At 37.1% G+C, this 24,132-nt stretch overlaps 1 protein-coding gene across 2 annotated transcripts in view; it reads left to right on the forward strand.

Moving 5' to 3' along the window:
- N4BP2L1 (NEDD4 binding protein 2 like 1) overlaps positions 1–20,661 on the forward strand; it is a 28,479-nt gene extending 7,818 nt beyond the window's left edge. Inside the window, exons 2-5 of one of the 2 annotated variants that reach the window (XM_051986486.1) lie at positions 14,928–15,055; positions 15,387–15,475; positions 17,674–17,750; positions 19,037–20,661. In XM_051986486.1, coding sequence (XP_051842446.1) covers positions 14,928–15,055; positions 15,387–15,475; positions 17,674–17,750; positions 19,037–19,292 — 550 coding nt within the window. In that variant the 3' untranslated portion in view covers positions 19,293–20,661. The remainder of the gene's footprint in view (positions 1–14,927; positions 15,056–15,386; positions 15,476–17,673; positions 17,751–19,036) is intronic. The other variant, XM_051986487.1, reaches the window with a different exon arrangement.
- The last annotated feature ends 3,471 nt before the right edge of the window (positions 20,662–24,132 follow it).

The raw sequence follows: 24,132 nt of genomic DNA on the forward strand, positions 1-24,132 counted from the left end.
TAGATGGTTTCTGAGGTACTTCCTATCTCTAAATAAATGATCTTCTAATCCTAAATATGATAGATCATTACTAAGTCAAGACAAATATTTACTAAATAATTACTATGTCCTAAGCCCTGTGCTAAGTGGTGAGGATACAAAGAAAAGTTTTGCTTTCAAGGAATTCACAGTCTAACGGGGGACACAACATGCAAACAACTGTATAAACATCATAAAAATAATATAGTTTATAATATATAAGAAAATATCTTATAGAATACATAATATTAGAAATTGACTCATTAATATGGGAGTCATTTGTGAATCAACTGTCTGTGTAGTCAGACCTTGTCTTACTATAACAAAAATAAAAAATTTGTACAAAGCTAAGAGAATAAGTATGAGAAAATGATGATCCATTTAAATAAGTTATTGGTGATCAAAAATTGGGATATGAGTGCAAGGAAGGAGTAAACACTTATTAAAATAATTTCCTTTAAGTTTAGCCATTTAAATTGCATTAATGAAGAGACCTAAAGTTCCTAAAATGCTTTAGTCAGCAAACATTTGCCAAGTAGAGATCTATGGTAGCCAAAGGCAATACTGGGTTTTGTATATAAACTTGTTTGGGAAATCTTAGGGAGAAAGAGAGCAATGGATTCTAAGCAGTATCACCTTGTTAAACCAGTTTAGAGAAAGCTCCCAAAGAGACCCAATATAAGAAAATCATCCCGAGGAAGTTTAAGGATGACTCATCCAGGTGAATAACAAAAGAAAGAAAAGGGCTGCAAAGAATTTCAGTTCATTTGGTTTGCCATTCCAAACTTGATAAATGCCAATTAACACAAATATTTCCATATGGAAAGGACAGGAAAAAAACCAATATATGAAACTACAGATCTCATGTATTTCAGGGATTTTATGTATATGTTTATATGGGGAAGTGGTGGTAATATATTTTTTCTGCTAAGATTTTTTTATTGCAAATTCTTTTCACCATCTATGACCATGATGCTGTAGCCAACACATTTGTATTCTAACTCTGTGTTCCTGAACTTAGAGACAAGGTAGAAATAGTACCAAATGATTGGTTGTTGTAGGCACCAAATAATGTTATTTAGGAGAGCACCAAGTGTTGGGGGTTTGATCATGAGAAGAATTTACCAGTCTTTCTCTTTGACAAAAGTAGGTTTATTTAGGAGGTTACAGACAAACATGAGGGATACAATAGACAATAGGACTGGTAAATGTGAAATAGAACATATAGTTAGCAAAAAAAGTGTTTTAATAATTAATAATGGAAAGATAAATTCCTAAGTGGAACTCACAATTATCCAGGAGAAAGGGTGTTCCCCATGAGGTTGGGCATGTCCTTAGGTGGCAGGCTAAATCCTAAAAGGGACTTAGCACCCTAACAGAGTTAGTTTGCTGTAAAGAGGAGAGACATCATAAGTGGTGTGGGGGGGCAATAAGAGGCGAGACACTACATGGCATGGGGAAAGACACCTTGAGCTAGAGTGAGGTGGCAGACTGACTCAGAGAAGTGCAGCAAAAATGGCATGGGCCACACCGATTTATAGGGAAATTTAAGCTCAGGGATCTGACTGGGGTTTCTGACAAGACATTGCTAGGTTGCCTGTGATCTCTCCAGAGAGTGAGCGGGTTTGAAAGAACTGGGATTTCTGACTGGATGACCTCTACCGAGTTTCTGCCAACCACAGTTAGTCATCCAGGATCTTATCAGTATTAAAAAGCAAAGACAGTTAAAGCGGTTAGATCAGAATAAGTGTGCCAAAAGGAGATTATGTTGGGCATTGAAGACCAACTTACAAGGTATAAAAATCTTGAAATTTATGCCACACACACAAAAAGATGACCAAGAGAACAACTATCAATCAAAAGGCCAATATTTTCCAAATAGAAGAAAATAAGCAGACTTTCATAATTAATCAATGTAGATCACATCTATGCCATTATTTAGTTGACTGAAAGAAGACAGGATCTCACTGTGCCTTCTGTTGTCTAAAAAAACCAACAACAACAAACCTTAAATAAAACAAAATGCTGTTGATTCTTTTCTAGTAAGGTATTTCCCATGCATACATCAAAATTATGCAAAATTCTTTGAAAGAAATAATCAACAGAGAAGACATTTTTTGATGATTAATAACAGATGAAGTACATAAAACAAGGAGACTTTTTTTTTTTTTTAAGTGTGAAGGATTTTCATGGATATTCAATTCAGATGTCAAGTTGAAGAAAAATTCCCTTACAGAGGTCTCTCAAGATTTTTCTATTCGTGAATATTTGTGTCAAACCCCAGGATACTACTACAAACATGGTTGGGTGAGATCCACAACCATGAAAAAGATTTTGGATTAACAACCTATGCAAAAAAAGTCCCAAATGGATTAAAAGTTATGTGTATGTATCTATCTGTTCTTTTCCTCTCCCTTCTCTTCCTCTTCCTTCCCTCCTTCTCTTCCTTCCTTCTTTCCTTCCTTCTTTCCTTCCTTCTTTCCTTCCTTCCTTCCTTCTTTCCTTCCTTCCTTCCTTCCTTCTTCTTTCCTTCCTTCCTTCCTTCCTTCCTTCCTTCCTTCCTTCCTTCCTTCCTTCTTTCCTTCCTTCCTTCCTTCCTTCCTTCCTTCCTTCCTTCCTTCCTTCCTTCTTTCCTTCCTTCCTTCCTTCCTTCCTTCCTTCCTTCCTTCCTTCCTTCTTCCTTCCTTCCTTCCTTCCTTCCTTCCTTCCTTCTTCCCTTTCCTTCCTTCTATCCTTCTTTCCATCTTTCTTTCCTCAAATTCTTCCAGAAACAAAGGCCCATCTTTTAAATACCAGTATTCTGTGACTGGTGGTGTACAACTGCAAATAATGAGTATCTTTCTGAGAACAGTAGAGGATGTAAACATACTGCAATGCATAATAAATGAGTGACTATGAAGCAGTACCGATGTCATATCATTAAAAAATTGTACAGTAAAAAGAAGATGAGAGCAAGATGGAACTTAAAAGCTCATGTTCTCTACCAGCAACTTTGTGATATCAAGAGAAAGTAAAAAAAAAAAAAAAAGATATCAAGGAAAAAAAGCAATTTAGATGAATCTTCTATGATGAACTTAAGAGGGGACATGGAGAAGATTTACATATGATGGGCAGTTGTGGATGAGTTGTTAACTGCATCAAGGGATAATCTACATTGATAAGTTCAAAGAACCATTTATAGTATTTGAATGTTAAAGGAATGCTTAGTGAACATCTAAAAAAGAAGACAGTTGCAAAAACCAATAAAGGCTTATTCAAGAATAGGTCATGCAAAACTGATATTGCCTTTTCCTTTTTCTTTTCAATGTTACTATACTGGTAGACCAGAAAAATACTAAAAATAAAGTTTACATGAATTTTATAAAGCATTTGACAAAGTCTCGTTATTCTTGTGGATAAGCTGGGATATATGTAGGCTAGAGGATACAGTTAAGTGGATTCACAAATGATTGAATGTTAGAACCCAAAGTGTTCATAAATGGTTGGTTATCACCTTGGTTGGGCTCTCCTAGGATTCCTGACTTCTGTGCTTGGCCTTGTGCTGTTTTACATTTTTATCAGTGACTTAGATAAAAATAGGTGCATGGTATACTCAACAGATTTGCAGGTGATCCAGTGCAAGGAAGGAAAGCTAATGCATAGAATGACATTCAGAATCCAAAAAGATTGACAGGTATGAACATTGGACCAAATCTAATGGGTTGAAATTCAGTAACGATAAATGTAAAGACTTACATCTTGTGTCAGAAAATCATGAAAAAGATCTAGTTTTAATATGGGTGATCATTGTGATATAGTAGGCAAAAAACTTCTCTAATATTAGTCCACATTACAAGAAGCACTGTCACATTTTACTTTGATAAGCTGGATACCATCTGAAGTAGCAATGTCAAACTAGAATTGAAATAGGGTTCATAATCTAGTAAGCCCTTCAGGCTTAATTTAAACTTATTAATTAAAAAAACTATAAAATTATCGGTTTTATTATATTTTTATTTTGTTAAATATTTCCCAGTTACATCTTACTCTGACTTAGGCCACAAAGGCTGCATCTTTAACACCTTTTATTCACAAGTAGACAAACAAAAGGACTTTGAGATCATGTCATACAAGGATCTTTTGAAGGAATTAAGGAATGTTTAGTTTACAGGAGACTTAGAAGAAACATGATAATTGTCTTGATATAAACATATCTAATCATCTGCCACATAACAATCCTTTAAATATTTGTAGATATTTAAATTTGTTTTGCTTGATCCCAGAGGCCAGAATTAGAAGCAATATGGGGAAGGTGCAGAGGCAGATTTCAGCTTAAGAGAATCATAAACTTCCAAATAGTTAGAGCAATCTCAAAGAATATAGATTACCTTGGGAGATAGCAGATTCTTACCTTATTAGACATGTTAAAACTAGAGCTAGATGATCACTTGTTGTACATGTAGTTGAAGGAATTGTTTGGATACAGGTTCAACTGTTTGGTTTTTGGAATAAGCATCCCTTCCGTAAACTAATGACTCTTTTTATTGCATTGAAGTCTGTAAAGGATATATTTACTATTTCTGCTTTTTACAGGTAAAAAAAAATCTCTGGCCTAATATATAGTCAATTCTGTGAGTTCCATATAATGCTAAGAAATATGTATGTTCTTTGAATTTCCTTTTAGAAGACTCCATAAGTCTGTTAGCTCTTGTTTTGCTAGAGTTGTTTATTTTTATCTTTCTCTTAGACTTTTCCATAATTGAAAATAATATTGAACTCTCCTATCACTATTGTGTGCCTTTCTGTATGTTCTTTTAGGCCAGTTGAAGTTTCCAGTATACATTTAGATACTAAGGCATTTCAAGTGAATAAGTTTAATATTGATAATGATTTGTTGCCTATAGTTCCTTTCAGCATAATGTAGTTTTCTTATTTAGCACTTTTTATTTTTTGAATGTTTGTTTTTTCTTTGTCACATAGCATGATTACAGTTCCTGCTTTTTTTGGATTCAATTGATGTGTAGTAAATTTCCCCCTCCTCCCCCCCAGTTTCTCAGTTTTATTCTTTGTATGCCTTTGTTTTTCAAATGTGTTTCAAGAAACACATTGTGGAGTTTTATTTTCTTCAAATCCTCCTGACTCCAGAGCAGGTATTCTATCCATTGTGCCATCTAGGTGCCCCTAGAGTTTTATTTTCTTGACCACTCTATCACTGTTTTTCATTTTATTGGATTGTTTAATCCATTCACATTTCAGATTATAAATTAGGTTTTCATTTGTCTCTAATACTGTTTTTTCCCTCAAGTTATGATTTTTTTCCCTTTCTGCATAATACTATGCCTATTCATTTACATGTTTAAATCTTTTTTTTGAGGTAGCCCTATTCTTAGTGGCTGTCTTTCTCCTCACTTTCCCTGCCTCTCTACCTATCCCTTTGTCTTTGGAGTTTTAAGTTCTTTTTCTTTTCTGATTTTATCTGATTATTTCATTCACCTTTTTTTGTCCTGTCAGTCATGTAGAATTCTCCCTCCCCCATTCCTTTCTTCTTTAATTTGTCCTTTTTATTAGTTTCTAAAATTTAATTTTCTGCTCTTTCTTTCCAGAAGGGGTTTCTTTCCAGAAAAGGTTTCTTTCCCTTCCTCACTTCATTATCCTCCCTTTTCTATCTACTCTAGACCCTCATTTTCTTTGTTTATAGCCCCAAAACTTATCTAGCCCCCATAGGCATCATGGAGAAGTTGGCGATTGTACTGGATCTGGAAGGAAATGAGATTCTAAGAGGAGGTGAGGAGGAAGTGCATCCCAAGCATGGGGGACAGCCAGTGCAAAGAGATGGGAAATGGATTGCTGGATATGAGGAACAGTGAGAAGGTGAGTGTGGACTGTTAGATGCTGCAGAATAATGTATAATAAGGTCAGAAAGTTTGGTCATGTGGTTCAGGGATTTGAATATCAGAAGACTTTACCTTCCCTTCTAGAAGTAATAGAGATATGTTAAAGTTTGAATAGGGAGTAAAATGTTTCAAGGAATTTGTTTAGCAGTTGTCTGGAAGACTGGATTGGAATAGAGCAAGACCAATTAGGTCAGCAAACATTTATTCAATGCTTACTATGTGCCAGGTACTGTGTTAAACACTAGGGAAACAAAAGAAGCAAAAGGTAGGACTTAAAAAGAGCTCATAAATAAGCTACTATTTATATGCATATGGAAGAGCTTGTTAGAAGTTTTACACTGACCCCACTCAAGGAGTTTACAATTGAAGGCAGTAAATCACATACTCTAGGGAATACATAAAGACTAATTAATAGGTTAAATGCTATTGATGATGCTGAGTGACACAGCCTAATTATGGTTTTTAACATTGGACTTTTAGCTTGGTGACCTGAATCAAACAAGCCAAATCAGGAGTGGGGAACCTTCTTTCTGCAAAGGGCCATTTGGATATTTATGATACCATTTGAGGGCCATACAAAATTATCAACTTATAGAACTCAAGCAGCAGGAGGTTGTTCTATCTAGTTTTCAGCTAATCACCTGTCGTTATCTTTGTAAATGGCTCTTACAGAACTCATGGGCTGGACGTTTCCCACTTCTGAGCTTGATGAAGGAGTTTCCAAATTTCTTTCATGCCCCGCTCTGCTCTCACCAATTTCCTATTTATTTATTTTTCGTTCATTCTTCCTTTCTAAGGCTCTGTGTGTCAGTGTATGATGCTAACAAGATATGTTTTGGTTAGTGAGTATACTTCTGTTTGGTAGGGCATCCATCCATTCATGGGCCTCTATTATTCACCTTTGTCTTTTCTGGTGGTTTAGTTATCTTGTTTTCTCATTTCTACCTTTCCCCCTGCTCTTCCTTTCCTCTTGATTAAAAGTTTGTGAATATGAGTAAACCGTTTTGATGTATAGAGTGCTGGTGATTTGTTTTCATTGAAAATACATGGTTAGACTCCTGTTCCTGGACAATAGGGAAATTAATCTATGTGTAGTGTTCTTCTGTAAGGCCAGTTGTAAGATAAAATTGAACCACAACTGAGGTTTTATTAAGATTTCCTCAGAGATGTTCAGTTGTGTCTTATTAGACAGATGCTGTAGCAAACATCAGTCCCCAAGCATGGCCCGACTGGAGATTTATAATCCAGTACTTCAACCCTCCTCATATAATTTCAGAAAAACCTTCTATAAGATTCAGTCATGTACCTCTTGCATTCTCTTTCTCTTCATTCCCATTTCCACCGCACTTCTTCAGATTTATGCCAGATTAATAATAAATCCATAATATTTAGAACTTGAAGAAAACAGTATTAAACTAATTTAACTCACTCATACAAATGAGGAAACTGAGGTGAAACAACTAGGAACAGAGCGCTATTTTTCTGGGACTTCTGTTTGTCTCAGTTTGCTCATCTCTAAAACGGGGATTATAGCAGCAGCACCTGCCTCCCAGGACCAAAAGAGAGAATTGTAGAATGCTTAGCACAGTGCCTGGCACATAGTATACAACATCTGTTAGCTATTATTAACGAAGACATGTTTGCATCAGCCCTCCCCTCATCCCCTGGTATCTGTTGGATACAGTCCTAACTTCTTAGCCTTGCACTCAGCCTCCCCACACAGTCTGTTGTCATGCTACCTTTCCAGATGTACCGAGTCCTTCTGTAGCTTAGATTTAGTTTAAAAAAGACAAAGCCCATGAAAGTGATAAATGTGGGTGTTTGGGAACACAAAGAACTTATTTGTGATTCAGTAGAAAACTGACTTGATTGTCCAGGTTGGGGCTGGGGGTGCATTTCTGGAAGTGCCAGAGAGCAGAGAGGAGGAAGCTGGCCTCCATCCTCCTCTTCTTCCTTATTGCCTAGTCCTTGCAGGAAGATCCCTAAAATCAAGGGAGGGTGTTGGGGATGGAGGAAGAATTGTGCCTAGGGGAAGCTAATTCTGTGACTAAGTGGAGTTAAAATCACCATATTTAAGTAAACTATATAGTATCTCTACATTGCTCTACCTACTTTTGGGCAAACTACAGTTTTAGAGACAGCCTTAACTTTCTTGTCAATAGATGTAATTATAGTGAAGTCTTCAGTGTCCAGTTGTCTAAGAAAAAAAAAGTATTTCCATTTAATAATTCACTTACATTTAGCTTTATTTTTTCCCATGGCTTTTTGTCCTTTGAGTGTAAAAACCACACTAATAATGACAGTCATTTCTTTCTCTGCCTTCATTTATCTCTTCCCAGAAGCTGGAAGCCTGCCCACCTGGCCGGCCTGGACCAGCTCTTTTTCTTTTGCTTTGTACTTCTCTGGTAAATATTGTGTAAAAACATCAGGAGCCTTTATCCTGCTTTCCTTCTTTTCTGTTTAGTTCCCAATAGAAAGAGTCCTATTCTTCAGGAACCATCAGTGGGCCTCTCACCACCTGAGTTGAAGAAGGCATGAGATCAGCAGTGATTTCACATGATGAAGAGTTTGAGCAGTCCCTCCATGGCTTGCTTTTCTCAGCTTATTTTGATCACTTCCCTTCTCCCATGGGTCAGAAAAACAGAAAGACTGGACTGCTTCTAAAATGCTTGACACCAAACCCGCTAATAAGTTTTGTAGACTTTTCCCTGCTGTGTGTGTGTGTGTCTTACCTGAGTGGGAATCTTTGTTTTTTCCTATTTTTGCTTTGCTTTCAATTTGCTCTCCTTTGAAAGGCCAGAATACGACAAATGGAGCAGTGAAAAATACTTCTGTTTTATATAAACTTTTCTCTGTTACTCTCGGTCCATTTGCAAGTAGAGGATAACTAGATCATGGGGTAAACAGAATTTTCCCAAATTTAATGCATGTTTTGAACTTTAATGCCTACCTGAATAAAGGCTACTTATAAACACCAAGGAATAGGAAAGAGGAGTTCAAAAAGAAATTGAGATTATGTGGAGATAGAGCATTTTATTGTCTGACTTTTGTTACTATAGCATCTAATCTTAATAAAACTGAAAGTAAAAAGGCTTATACTTCCATTTTTGGGACACAGTATGCTTAATTTAAGCAGTAGTCTTAAATTTACATATTATGTTATCTTAGGTGACAATGTTTTATTTATAGGCACCATTTAACCAAAATAGGCAGTTATAAAGTGGTTTAGATATCTCATATTCTTTTATAGTTCAGAGTCTACAAATATTTGCCAAATTAAGAAAATGGCATACTCCTTAGTAAACATTGCAGTTACTGCAGTTGAAAAGAGCTGTTTTGAAGAATTTTAGATCATATTTGCCAATCATAGTTTTAATTAGTTGTGTCAACATTATACAAATGAAAAATAGGCTTGCCTCAGCAAAATTTAATGAGAACAGGCTTTAAAGTCTAAATTCACCTGGAACTAGAGTACTTACCCCTATCTCAGCTAGGTGGCAGGAATCAGGAAGACCTGAATTCAAATTGAGCCTCAGACAGTCTAGCAATGAGAACCCAGGCTAGTCACTTATCCTAACTGCCTCAATCTCCTCAGCTATAAAATGGGGATAATAATAACACTTACCTCATAGGTATGAAGTTCAAATGAGATAGTTATAAGGCCCTAAGCTTGGTGACTGACACATGGCTATATAAATGTTGGCTATTATTAAGTATCTCATTTAGATTGGTACAGTAGTCATAGCATACTCTACTGAGGAATTCTGATGTACTCTTGGAGAAGGTTTATTATTATTATTATTGATTAGTGTATATATGTGACAGACACTTCACTTCCCGACCTTACAGATCAGAGAAGCTTAAAGTCATCTGACCCAGGATCTTCATTTTTATAGAGGAGAAAGTTGAGACCTTGGAAGATAAAGAACACAACCAACTAGGGACAGAAAACCTACTTTTCCTTAAATAGGTTGCTTTTTGTCAGCAAGACAAGCGAGATTATTTTTATTTTAGCTTTTAATGTATCTCGTTTTTATCCCTATTTTCTTTAAATCTGACTAAGTTCAGGGAGGGAAATATCCAAAAAATATGGGACAAACTTAAATGAATCCATGTCTATATTAATGTGCTGAGTTTTGCTGATTACTCACTCCTGAATCATAAGTCCATAAATGATATTTAAATTTAAACCAGTTCTACAGTTGTTTTGAGTATCCAGATCACTTGAGATCAGGAACAAACAGTTTAAATATAAAGCGCCTTGTCCCTTGGATCACAGATCTAGAGTTGGAACAGTCAGAAGTCATTTAGTTTAACTTTTATATGAGGTCATGGGACAGGGGCAGGAGTGGTGGTGGGGGGGAGGGTTGTTTGTCCAAGATCAGATAAGTAAATAAGTAGGAGAGCCAACATTTGAACCTGTGTTCTCTGTCTCCAATTGTCAACAGTCATTTATTAAGGACCTGCCATGTGCCAGACATTGGATATACTAAAAACTAAGAACAGAACAGGCCTTACTAAGGATTTATGGTCCAATAGCCTCCAGAACCAGTGGTGTGTGTTTGCTTTAACCAAATTGCCTGTTTAATGAGGATGGGTGAAACTTGGGGTCTCTGCTTTCCGCTATACCTCGACTCTTCTGTTTGGTACAAATGGAGAGAAACTTTCAAGTCAGACAATTACCTTAGTTCAGATTCCACCTCTGAAGTAACTTTGGGCAAGTAGCCCAAGCTCCTGGCCTTTCTCTTCCTGCTCCAAGACTCCAGGGTTGGATTAGATGACTCAGGAGGTCCCTGCTAACTCCAGGCCTAATGTTTGCCCCTGGCCTCAGGCCTAATATCTTTCCCCTGACCACCCAACTTCCTTTCCCTCTGCTCCTACTTTGACCCATTTCAGCCCCATTATTAGTCTCTGTCCATAAGAAATTATGATAAAATAAAGATCCATATGAGTGGAAACTGGAGAGATGAAAACCTAATGAGGTAAAAGGTTTTTTGCAGGGCTCAGAGAGGAGTCTGAGAAGCTTAAAAGCTTGATTGCCAGTGATTCTGCTCAAAGTCATGAGAAAGGAGCTAATGTGTAGGTCCGTGTTATGGCTGGTATTAGAGAAAGGCATGGTTTGTTACAAAGAGCTCTAAGCTTAGAACCAGAAGTCTTGGGGTCTTTCCCATGTAAAATTTCTTTTCATGTAAAATGATAAGGTTAAAGAAGATGATGTTTAGATGATTCCCCCCAACAACAACAAAACTCTCCTATTCTTCCACAAATACTTATGCTTGTATTGTCTTTTTTTTTTTTTTTTTTTGAGAGGCAGTTGGGGTTAAGTGACTTGCCCAAAGTCACATAGCTAGTAGTATTAAGTGTCTGAGACCACATTTGAAATCAAGTCCTCCTGACTCCAGGTCTGGTGCTCTATCCACAGAGCCATCTAGCTAGCCCTGCCTTTCTTTACTCAAAGATGCTACTCTCTTAGAGTATTTCCACATTCAAATGAAATGTTATTTTTCTTTTCTTTTTTTCAAGTAATATCTTTTTATTTTCAAAATATATGCAGATAGTTTTCCACATTCACCCTTGTAAAACCTTGTGTACCAAATTTTCTCCTTCTCTTCTCCCTTCTCCTCCCTTAGACAGCAAGCAATCCAATATATGTCAAACACGTACAATTTCTCTATATATATTTCCCCAGTTATGCTGCACAAGAAAAATCAGATCAAAAAGAAAAAAAAAATGAGAAAGCAACAAAAAGCAAGCAAGCAACAACAAAAAGGTGAAAAAACTGTGTTGTCATCCACAATGAATCAGTTTTTAAAGGAATGGTACTAAAGGCAGGTCACCCAACAAAATAGTTAATAAATAAACATTTATTAAGTATCTCCTAAGTGCTAGTTACTGTGCTGAAGAAGGGCCACCAACAATGAAGGGTGCAGGAACTGAAGGCTAGGAAATACTTTGTAACTTGAGGGCTTTGTCTTTACAGATAATAGTAATAAACATTCTTTCTCTGATCACTCATACAGATAAAATGTATGTAAATTAATTGGTCAGCCAAACTACATAAAGTTGTACAAGCAGATCTTTTTTCTTAATCATAGAATTTTTCCTTCAAGAACAGCAGTATTTTTTCTAAGAAATGAACGAGGCTACAAATCAAACAGAAATGTGCTTTGAACAGCCTTTTTCTAGGGGAATCTTTCCTCATTCCTTCTCCCCAGGGACAACAGAAGAGTTCATAAAAAATAAGAGCTTACATAATTTACAAAGCACTCCTCCTAAAAGTCTGTCAATTAGGTACCTACAGTATTATTAGCCCCATTAAAATATTAAAACAGGTTTAGGAAATCATGATTTGCCCAAGATTATTTAGATATTCAATGGCAAAACAAACATTTGGACCCAAGTCCTTGACCAAGTCCAGTGTTGTTTTTCTACTTTACAATGCTAGTAGGATGTGTATATCTGAAAAGAACAAGAAGCAAAATGAATATTTCCATGAACAGAAAGTTCAACTCCAAAGGATTGATAGAGATTAGAGAGTCCTTGAGAAAGCAATCACAAGAGATAACAGAGAAGATCTAGTTCAAAAATTAGAAAATCAGTCAAGATTAATTAGCAGTTCTCACAATGTCCAAGATATTTTAAAATTTAAATATTAAAAAAAAAATTTTTTTATACTAGTCATTTCCGTAAATGTCCAAACTAAAGAAAAATGACTGCATATGCAGGCTTTCACACCTGTACCTACCTTTCTAAGGTGAGGGTAGTATGTTTTATCATCTACCATCTGTTCACCAAGGATAATTTTTTAAAGATTCAGTAGCAAGTCAATAATACTAATCCCACAGATTTCAAATCCAGGACTAAGAAGCAAATGTGGACATTGATTGCCAAAGATGCTTCAAAAGTACATAGATAAGTGGTGATTTAACAAGCTATAGAACAAGTAGATTGATCCATGAAGTCAATATGTCATTTGCTGCTGTAACCACCATTGAATTTGATCTTCAGGCATAGACAGTTTATTAATCAATACTTCATTTATTTCAAGACTTGGAAAATACACCTAGTTCCAATGTGGTTTTTTTTTTTTTAAGTTTAAATCATGTGAACTCTCAAAAAGTGTCTGGAATAACTGTCAGCCATGGGAGACAGTTTGCTAATAGCATAGGCTTAAATCAAACCAAATAATAATAATGAAATAGAAAACTTAAGAATAAAACCTAGTTTCAGCAACCCTCCTTTATGCATCTTCCTTTCTTTCTCACTCTCTCTTTATCTTCAAAGAGTTCAACCATGTCATGTGCTTGAGCTTCCTGGAGAGAGTTATTAAAGTAGCAGGTGCTGCTTGCTTCCATTTCTCTTTATCACATGCCGCCCTCACTTGATTTGTAATAAGGTAAAAGTTTAAATTAAATACTTGTGGCAAGTTTATAAGAACACATCACTTTTCTTTAAGCAATTCAGTGTATTTCCTCCTGCCACATACAGGATCTCAAAAATTAATGTTCCCTTTCCTGTTTGTGTCTTCCTTGGTCAGACAGGACAAAACTGGCTTCAGCAGGAGCCTAGGCTGAGGGATGGGACTGTTTGCTTCTTGCAGCTGCCAGGCTTGTGTGCCACATGCTTTCTATCTCACTTGGCTCATATTTTGGGAGGTATGGGTCCAATGTGCTATTCTAAATGTGACCATGTGTATTGAACCCAGGGTTCTTGAATACAGATTTTCCAAGATGTAGGAAATATAACCTGGGTATTTCCAGTGGAAAATTATGTATTTTAAATTACAGAAACTTTCTGTACTGTTCCCTTCCAGTAAATAGGAGCAGTTAAATGCTGCATAGATTGAATTTAAACAGGAATATAGGAAAGCAATGGGGGAAAAACAATGGAGAAAAGATCCAATAGATGTTAAGTCCCAATTTTCTTACCCATAAAATGGGAATAAGAATTGTAATTTCTATGTTCCCAAGGTTGTAAAGCCCAGATTAGAAAATTTATATAAATACTTAAAAACCTTGAATCACTCTGTGACCGGTAATTATGAATAAGCCTTCTTTCAGAGGAGGGACCGAAAGGTGAGAGTCTGCCTCCCTGCTTTCCATCAGTGTTGTATTTAAGGTCTTGTCAGGTTCTTCACCTTGAGAGTGTCCTTGGCTTATCCACCAGCCAGCCACAGTGCCTGAAATCCCCCATTTTTCACACTTTGCCTTAAATTATTCTATGCTATTGGCTGCATTATTGTAGCATAATAAGAGGACTGCCAAATTTGTGCTTGAATTCTGATTTGAGGCACTGGACAAAGTACTTTTAACTTGTTGGAAACTGCTTATCTGTGCAGTGGGTTAATACTACTTATAATATCTACAAAATGAGGAAAGAAAGCCCTTTGTGAACCTTTACCCCTGTATAAATCTTGGGGGTGAGGCACTACCTCCTTATTAACATTAACACCTTCAGTTGATAAGAGTAGCCCCAGGAGAGAGCAGGTCTCTTAAGAAGATGGGAGACAGGGAAGGTAAGTAAATGTTAATTGGGAATGGGGCAGCGGGTGGCAAGATGTAAAGACAAAAGGGGCAGAGTCTGGGGCATTCCTGAGAAGGAAATCCCAAAGTAGAGCCAGTGGACAACAGCTCTTAGATCAGAATGAGCAAGCTACCAAGTGTCTCGAGGGACAGGGAGAGGGAGTGGTAGGAATCAATAAAAGAGAAATAGAAAAATGTCCCAAAGAGAACTTTTCCTGGCTCAGCTGTACTTAGGGCTGACTTGGCCTGTCCCAAGCAGAATATGTCCCAGGAACCCTGACTCTTTCCTGCCTTATTCTGAGATGCCAGTATTTTCCCATTTTTAACTGAGTTTTAATCATTCAAAAATCTGGGAACTGCGGTCTTGTTACAGGATCATGCACTCGTAGGATGTTCAGAGCTGAAAGGGGACTTTAGAGGGCCATCAAGACTGAAACTTCCCCAGAGGGAAACCCTTCTGTTGTGACTGTACCTAGGATGAAAAAGCAATCCATGTCCTCCCCTTATTTTCCAGGCAGCTGAAGCATGACTTTCCCAGGGCCTTGATCTTCAGTACGGATGAATTTTTCTTCAAGGAAGATGGTACTTATGAATTCAACCCAGATGTCCTAGAGGAAGCTCATGACTGGAACCAGAAAAGAGGTGATGAAAGCCTCCTAGGCTCCTGGGAGGCCCCCACGTGTTTTGCATGCCAGGCAGAGTGCAGGGGCAACGGAAGGAAGATGTTCTAAGGAAGGGCAGCAGCTCCACTCACTCACTGTCTCCCAGAGCGGCTCACCTGAGCCGACTTGTTCCTGTGGCCTCTAGGAAGAAGGGATCTCTATCTAATACAGACCAGGGTTAGAAGAGAGGGCATTCAGGCTGTGTAATGGCAATGTCCAAGAGTAAACAAAAATGAACCCTGTGGATGTCACTCACCCCTTCCACTGTTTGTTGCATGTTGTTTACTGTTGTGTAACATGTTGTGTTGCAGCAAGGAAAGCAATGAGGAATGGCATATCCCCAATTATAATTGATAATACCAACCTTCACGCCTGGGAGATGAAGCCCTATGCAGTCATGGTAGGAAGAAGTATCATTCTGAATTTTCAGTTATAGACGTTGGTGGGAAAGTGAAAACATTCATTCTTTCCTCTCTTCTTGATCTTCCGCTTCCATCTATTGGCAGCAACGGCCCTTCTCCCTCCTGGGAGCAAAGGGGCTGAGGCTTCATTCTGCCGCTTGCCTTGGCTGTTCTGTGGCTGAAATTTTCCGAAAATGACACCTCCCCAGCTGTTACTCTGTCCCTAGGAGATGACAGTATGACAATTTTCAAATCCTTCCTTGTTCCTGTTCTGAGTTCTTGGCAGATTCTCTGTTTTGGGCCGGTCTATTTGGAGAGGGCACTGCGGTTCTCCCAGAAACAGAGGTTGCTGGGTCAGACAACTTAAAGGGAGAGTTGTCTTTTGGTCTCTTGCATATTTCAGGACTCTTTAACAGGCCAATTTAATTCTTTAGTAAGCCAGAGCTTTGGGTCCTATGCATGCGCGCCTGCTTCTTTGCAAGTTCAAACTCCACAGAATTTTTGAGTCAAAATTAAACTGGAACAAATGCTATGATCTTATGTGTGTGATATGTATTTTGTAAACATATTCGAGTGCCTATAATTCATTTCTCAAACATCCATATTAACTATGATGGGAAAGAATAACGTGGATAATTCCCAAATCCTTTCGACTTTGGAATGAATTTTTTTATTAATAAAAAAAATCTTCTTTGTATTGATATTAAACAGATTTTCTTCCTTTCTTTTCCTCCACACATCTACTGATAGTGGGGGAAGGCATTCAGAAGCTCTTGGGGCACCGGGGAGAGGACAGACTGGCATATAACATTTACTACTAGTGATCTCCACATGGGTAATCATGCATTGACTATCTCCAAAAAGGGACTCATTCTATTCTAATTCATTTGATTACATATTTGATTCCTATCACAAATACAAAACTCATCTATATCATATTATTATTTTACTTTTGGCAAAGCATTAAACTCAGGTCTGCAGCATTCCTTGCTTTCTTCTCTCATTGTTTTTCATGGGTTCAGGTTATAGTGTTTGGTGGTTGGTTGAGGGAGGGTAGTCTATGCTGGCTAGTTCTGAAATGAAAAAAGAATGAGCAAGGAGTATAGGGTACATGGGGAAAAGCAAAACTCAGAATTAAGAGTCCAGAAAGAACAGATTTTTGTGGAAGGAGTTTGAACTGGTCTTATTTTTAAGTTTTCTGAATATCTTCAATCTTTTTTCCTTAGGATGCATTCAGTAGTTATTTATGACTTTACAAGAATTAGGTGCTTTCTAGATTACTTTATTTAAGTAACCTTCCAGTTAGAGGAATGAATATTACATTTGAAGAAGAGGAAAATGAAAATTTGTATATCAGGCTAGTAAACAGGGAGGAAAGTGGACAAGACGTAAAACATGAATATGTATGAATGGACATTGTTTAAAGGAATAAAGAAAATGTCTTGATTGGAAAGGGGGAAAAGTGGCTCATGTTCCATCGTACTGAATGGCAGGAAGAGTTTCTTCTAGGGAAGAATGCCCAGGTAGGTTAAATGGAAATTATTAAGCTTTGTTCCTAAACTGGGAAGATGATGACATTTCTGTGGATTCTAAGTGCCTCTGAGAGAGTTCATACTCTTTGATAAGTATTCCATAACAATATAATGAAAAAGTAAAACAGTACTCTGTATTCAGATGCTACAGAGAAGTTTTTTGTGTTTTACCCTAACAAAAAAAAATCTCAACTATCAAAAACACATCTAACATTCTCACTTCCTAAATGAAGATCATGCTATGTTCCTAGAGTAATTATAGAAGTGAATTTAAAAATCATTTAATAATTCCTGATGTCTTTGGACAGGATTACATTTGCCAAAATAGATCCACATAGTTTTTACATCTTCTCTTTAAACATTCCAGGAAGGATTTTATGGACTTTCTCTATCACATTTTTTCTGAAACCTGTTAATACTTTAAAAAAAAATGAATGTAAAGAACTTCTTGAACATAATAAGAACTTTGAAAACATTATAAAAAGAGAATCAACTCTAGATACTGTGAAGCCATTAGTTAAATCAAGATATGACCAAGGGTTGTGAATTACCAGCAATGCAAGAGAGTTTTAGAAAAGTTACAGAATAAATGTTGTGACAGAATAAATAATGTCAAACACATGCCTATGTCCTCAGTGGTTTTTGCATTTTCTTTTTAAATTCAGGCACTTGAAAATAACTATGAAGTTATATTCCGAGAACCTGAGACTTGTTGGAAATTCAATGTTCAAGAGTTAGCAAGGTACTTTTTTCCTTTAGTACTTCTTAACATGTATATGTCTTGTAGTTTTCAATTATTTCAAAATGAAACAAGACTCTTTAAATGACAGAAATGATAATTCTTGAAAGTGGCTCTCAAATGATGAGTTTTAGATTTTTCAGCCTTTTGTCTAGAACTGGGTATCTCAGCAAATTCTGATTCCTTTGTTAAGACTATTGATTTCAAGGTTTGTCTTTGTGTACTAAAAGATTTAATACAAATAAATATTTGCTAAAGAACCAGAAAAAAACAGATGCCCACTGACAGGGAATGGCTAAGTAAAATGTGGTGGTATATATATTGCAATATTATTGCACTGCAAGAAATTATGTACATAAAGGACACACAGAAGCTTGGGAAGACTAGTAGCAATTTTGGAAACAGTTTTTTCCACTGTTTTCCTCCCTTCCCTCCATTGCTTTCCTACCTAGATTTCTGTTTAAAGTCATTCTGTGCAGCACTTACCTGCTCCCACTTAGTGGAATTTACCTAATCATGGAACCCAAAATGGAAAAATAGTATATAGAAGTGGAAAGCACAAAAACAATTGAAACTAAGTACTGTGTAATTATATGACCAAACTTAGCTCAGAAGAGATATGAGAATGTACCTTCATCCAATCTTTGAAGAGAGGAGGGATTATAGGTCTTGAATACAGAATATGCCATCAGTCAATTGAAGTTTTAAGTAGTCTTGTTGAACTGCATTTTTCATCCGTTTTTTGAGGGGGAAAGGCTATCTGAGGGAGCTGGGTGAAATAAAAGATCATTTAAAAATCAGTAAATAAAACAAACTCTGAGAAAAAAAATCTTGTTCAAAGAGGAAATGTCACCTGAAGAAAACATACAAGCAGGTCATTTTAAAGCAGTGTTCTGGAAGTGAGATTGTATAGTGTTTTAAAACATCCCTTAGGTAAAAAAGATATTGTTAGATGCTAACCTGGTACTAGCTCTCATGGGAGGACTCCAATATAACAATACTTAACTCTGAACTACGATTATTAATGTGAAATGCTTGATGAGATCCAATGATGATCCTTGAGTTTGAGAGAAATTTTCACTTCAATCCAAATATGTGGTACCCTTTTTGCTTCTGCTTCCTCACACTGGTGTAAATGGCACAAGGAAGACAGGGTTCCAAGGTAACTTAAGGATCAGATTTTACATTTTCCCCATTAACTCTGGGAATAAGAATCATCACACTTTTTAGCATATGAAAATAGCCTTGACATGTTGCTATAATTATTATTTTCTCTCTTTTCAATGCAGAAGAAACACACATGGAGTCCCAAGAGAAAAAATCCACCGAATGAAAGAACAGTATGAACATGATGTGACCTTTCACAGTGTACTTCATTCCGAAAAACCTAGCCGATTGAACAGAAGCCAGGACAGGCACATGGCGCCTTTCAACAATGCAGGATATTGGAACGCCTACTCAGGGTTTCCAAACCGGAGAGTTCCCAGGGGCTTCCCAAGTGACAGCTACTTTAACAGAAGGGGGGGTGACCATAATGGATATTAAGAGTTCTATATTTTATCTTTTTGACTGTTTTAAAATTTCCTAAATCAGTTTTTACTTCAAATTTTTGTATTTTATTATCTGTTCAGTTTGTCAGAGTTCTAATGTAATTCCGAGGTAAATAATTGAACTGGGGAAGTCTTTGTGCCTAAGTCATTATTATCATCAAAAGGAATGCATTAAGTGACCACATGTGCTGAGGGCCTGTGTACAGCTGACTAAACAGGTACAGTCCCTTCCTCTGAGAATGAAATTGCAGATGAAAATAGATAATAAATGTGTGCTCAGGTGTAGAGGACATGTGTGGCCATGTGATTAAATCAAACTGTACCAGTTCATAATGTGTTTCTATGATAGATATTTGAACATTAGTGCAACTGGTTTGTTTCTCTGTAATAGATAAGGATTTTTTTTTTCACTTGATATATTTGACCTTTAGGACACTTATGCATGTCTTGTGTTGTGCTGTGGGGAGTGTCCATCTCATTTTAGATTGTCCCATTGCATATGTTGTTTTGGTTAAGATATATGTGCTTCAGAGTGTACGAGTCGTGACCAAAAGGGGGATATTTTTCTTTTAAAACAAATGTAGCAGAATTTATACAAGTGTTCTTCCCTTGAAAATAGTCACTTTAAGGAAGATTAAATCCAAGATTGCTATTATTTCAAAGTATTTGGAAAGGAAACTAATTATATTAAATAATGAAATCACAGCCATAACTCCTTTTTGATCACCCCTCCCCCCCCCATCCATTGGTTTCCAAGAGCTTTAGACCACACTAGACTATAATTAAAAGCTAACTGCACTTTAAAAGTATCTTTAGGTTTGTATAGAAACATTGTTTCTAGTTTATCAGAAACAGATCAAATTTTGGGCAACTCAGTTAACTAAACATCAATCATAAACTAGGTGGCTAAAAAAAACACAATATCAAGACCAGTAGCATCATTAACATGGTAGCAATGAGACCATGCACAATATCCAAGAAGACGGTATCTTGGGAATGTCCCTTTCTTGAGTTAAATCATGGAAAAGCATCTGTTAACAAGTACTGTTTCCTTAGTGAAAATTAATTAGTTTTTTCCCCCTTGTTACCTATTCACTTTAGATAGTGATAAACCATCATGACATATAGCTTTCCATTTGCTTTTGGCTAATGTAGGATTGTTCTCTATAGGCTATATTTTCTAGTGTTTTGTAACCTCTAATTTTTAAAGTGTTTTGAACAATGGTGCTTTAAGTGGTTCTTTACTGTATGTTGTATTTATATGAATTTAACAAAGCAAATATTGAATGTAAACTATGTTTTCTGGATATGACATTCTATTTTCTTACATGGTATCAATATACATCAGTACTTAAGAACACTAATGATTTTCTACTTCCTTCACTGCCAAAAATTAAAACAATTGGTCCTCTTTGAGTTAACTGTGGCAAAAAATAAATACCTCCCACCTCAAACACACACACACACACACACACACACACAAACGACCAAACTCTGTCGATGAACTAGCTCTGTTCATGAGTCTCTTTAAATTCAGCTAGGCTGATTTTGAGATGAAAGACATACAGTCTATTTCCAAGCCCAGGTTATGGCCACAATGACACTGTAATATGTTAATCTAAATCAAAAAAAGATTTTTTTTGATGAATCAATAGAAGACCTAGGAGAAATTGGAAAGTTAAGAAAACCAAGAGGGGAATGTAGGAAGAATACAGTAAGTAGTGCCAAGGTCTGCTGAGAGATCATGGCCTGTTTTAATGCATGTAAACAAATGAAAGTGACATCTGCTCTATAAAATTTTCTCCAGTAATTTACCTAAAGACATTTGAAAGCCTGAGATATTAGCATTCCATAATCTGGCAACATTTAACATTCATTTTGCTGTAATCTTAATACCCATTTCCAGCAAAAAGATAAACTTTTCTAAGTTGGTATTTCCTTTTTTTAACAGGAAGATCCCATAGATTTTGACAGATGTTGCTACTCAAATTTGGGCCAAAGGATAACAGGCTTAAGTTTAAAGTGTCATCATAAATTTTACTAAACTGTAAGAGTAAACTCTGTCAAAAAACATCAGTCATGTGCTTATTATGTGCCAGACACAGGAGTAAGCACTAGTGACAAGAAACAAAATTTTGTTTAAAAATCCTTGTTCTCAAGCCTGTATATAAATGGGGCATACAATAAGAACATAGACAAGATAATTTGAGAAGGGATCCCTTAATAGCAAGGAGGACCAGAAAGGGCTTCAAGGAGAATGTAGCCCTTGACCTAAGAATGAAGAAAAACAGGGATTGGGATGGGGGAATCAGTCTAGCCCTGAGAAAGAGACAGGACAAAAGGAGATAGATGTGATGTGGCTAATATGGCTGAATTGTAATATTTAGGAAGAACGCAATATCTAAGAGGGGAAGAAACAATAGGATCCACTTCTCTTTCCAGTCTTAAACCTTATTTTCCTTCACATGTAGAGATTTAAATACCAAATAGAAAAAGTTGTAAAGGTACTAAATAGGGAGCCACTGGAGTTGATGAGAAAGGAGGGAACACAGAGCTATGCATTAAGGAAATTGCTCTACTGTGTGGAAGACAAAATTGCAGAAGGAGGCAAACCAAAGAAGCTAGTGTAATAATTCATTCAAGAATAAAAGGGTCTAAATTGGGTGGCATGAGTGGCATGTAGGAGACCCATTCCAAAAACACTGAAGATTTGACTATTGATTGGACATGTGGTGAGCAAAAGGAGATCCAGGTTGTGAACTTAGATGAATGGAGAGATGATGGTGTTCTTGATAGGAGCAGGGAAATTTGGAAAAGGCTTAGGTTTTCAAGAGAGAGAGAATTGTTTTGAAAAGAACAATAGGCAATTGGAAATAGTTGGAATAAGGCTGGATTTAAGGTTCAGGGAGCTGTTTGCACAGAGATACTAGAAGAATGAATGGGAACTGATTAAGTCAACCAGTGAGGCTGTACAAAATAAAAAGGGCAGGACAGAGCCTCTGGATGCACTCACTGCTGGTCAACATAATATGGATAATGAATCAATAGAAGACCTAGGAGAAATTGGAAAGTTAAGAAAACCAAGAGGGGAATGTAAGAGGAATACATTAAGTAGTGCCAGGGGCTGCTGAGAGATCATGGCCTGTTTTACTGTTTGTGATACAGGAACCACCTGCCAGTGGCTGCTGGAAGTCTAACTCACACCTGTAAAATGGATGTCTTCATGTGAGAGGATGGTGATGGCAAAAGGTGACTGAGAGGCAGCTGCTGTTCTCCAGCTGCTGTTCTCTTACCTCTGTGACTGAGAGGCAGCTGCTTTGTCTGACTTCTCTCCTCTTCCCTCTGCCTCCAATTTATCTCATTCCCAGTCCACAAGCAACACCTGTGTCAATAACGGCTGCCCTGCAACTCCCTCAGATGCTGTGATCCACAGCTGTGGAGGCTCTCAGAGAATTGACCTGTCCCTTCACCCAGGCATGGTCCTTACCATTTTAGTCTAGCCTTTACAGTCACCATACAAGGGATCAATTCTTATAGAGGAGAAATCTGCCCATCACTGTCCCCACCACCATGAAATGCCAACTGCCGTGATGAGCAGGTCAATCTGTAGGCATTCTCCAGATCCCAGTTCTTGAAAGCATCATAGAGGGGGTTGCACTCATGGGGATGTGACTAGGCCCTTTCTGGCAGGGTTATAGGCCTGCAAAGCCGCTAAAGGCTCAGAAAAGAACATTCTTATCCTTAATATCCTTGATAGTCTCAAATGTTTCAACATGGCTTTATCAATAGAAATGACCTCAGAAGATGCATTACCATCTGCTTGGCTGCTGTATTCTGGAGACCACTAGACCTCTCCATCTGACTTATAACTGAAACCTCATATAGGTTATCTTTCCCATTAGAACATGAACCTGAGAGCAGATCTTCCTTTCTCTATCTCCAGCACTAAACACAGTGCTTTGTTAAGTATTAATAAATACTTGTTCATTTGTAAATTAAATTAAGTAAAAGGTTTGAAATCATTAAATTTGGTAATTAAGAGCAGTTTCATTTGAAATTCGAAGCCAAACTATAAGTGCAGGCACAAGTGTAGACAATTTTTTCAAGGCCTTTGGCTGAGTATGAAAGGAGAGATAAAGCATGTAACATTAGTGAAGATCGCTCAATAAGCACCTCTATGCGTTAGGCATTGTTCTAGGTACTGGGAAAAGAACAAAGTGAAGGAAACAATCGTTATTTGAGAATTTTTTAGGGGTGGAAGAGATGGGGCATTTTGGAGACACCAGGAGGGAACACAAAAAGGGAAAAACATACCTTTATTTCTTGTGCAACAAGTCTTGGACAGAATCCTCCCAAAAACTCTTGAGATGTCATTATAGAACAGCCCCTATGAAGTGATTTTGGAGCTCTCCCCAACATTCAGTAGCCTCCTTAATAATAATTCTGTGGAGAGTGTTGACTAGCCCTAGTCAAATTTTTAAAATATTTGAGTGCTTTTTCTTACTCTTCCCCGTCCCTACCTCAAGCAGTCCTGTGCTATCTAAAATCACTATAGTACCGGCTTCCCCTTCCAACTTTCTTAAACCTTATCCCTTTCATACACTTTAGGATTTAGTGATATTGGCCTCCTAACACAGGAGACACTCCCTTTTTCTGACACCAAATATATTCACTGACTGTTGCCCTTAACTGGAATGCTCTCTCTCATTTTCACTTTTTGGCTTCCATGGCTTCCTTCAGGTCGAATCCTGCCTTCTGCAAGAAGTCTTTTCAAGTCCTTAATTTTAGTGTTTTTCCTCTGAAACTGATGCTGTTTGGGTGGTCTAGAGCTATAA

The sequence above is a fragment of the Antechinus flavipes genome, chromosome 3 (assembly GCF_016432865.1).
Source record: "Antechinus flavipes isolate AdamAnt ecotype Samford, QLD, Australia chromosome 3, AdamAnt_v2, whole genome shotgun sequence".
Taxonomy (NCBI): domain Eukaryota; kingdom Metazoa; phylum Chordata; class Mammalia; order Dasyuromorphia; family Dasyuridae; genus Antechinus; species Antechinus flavipes.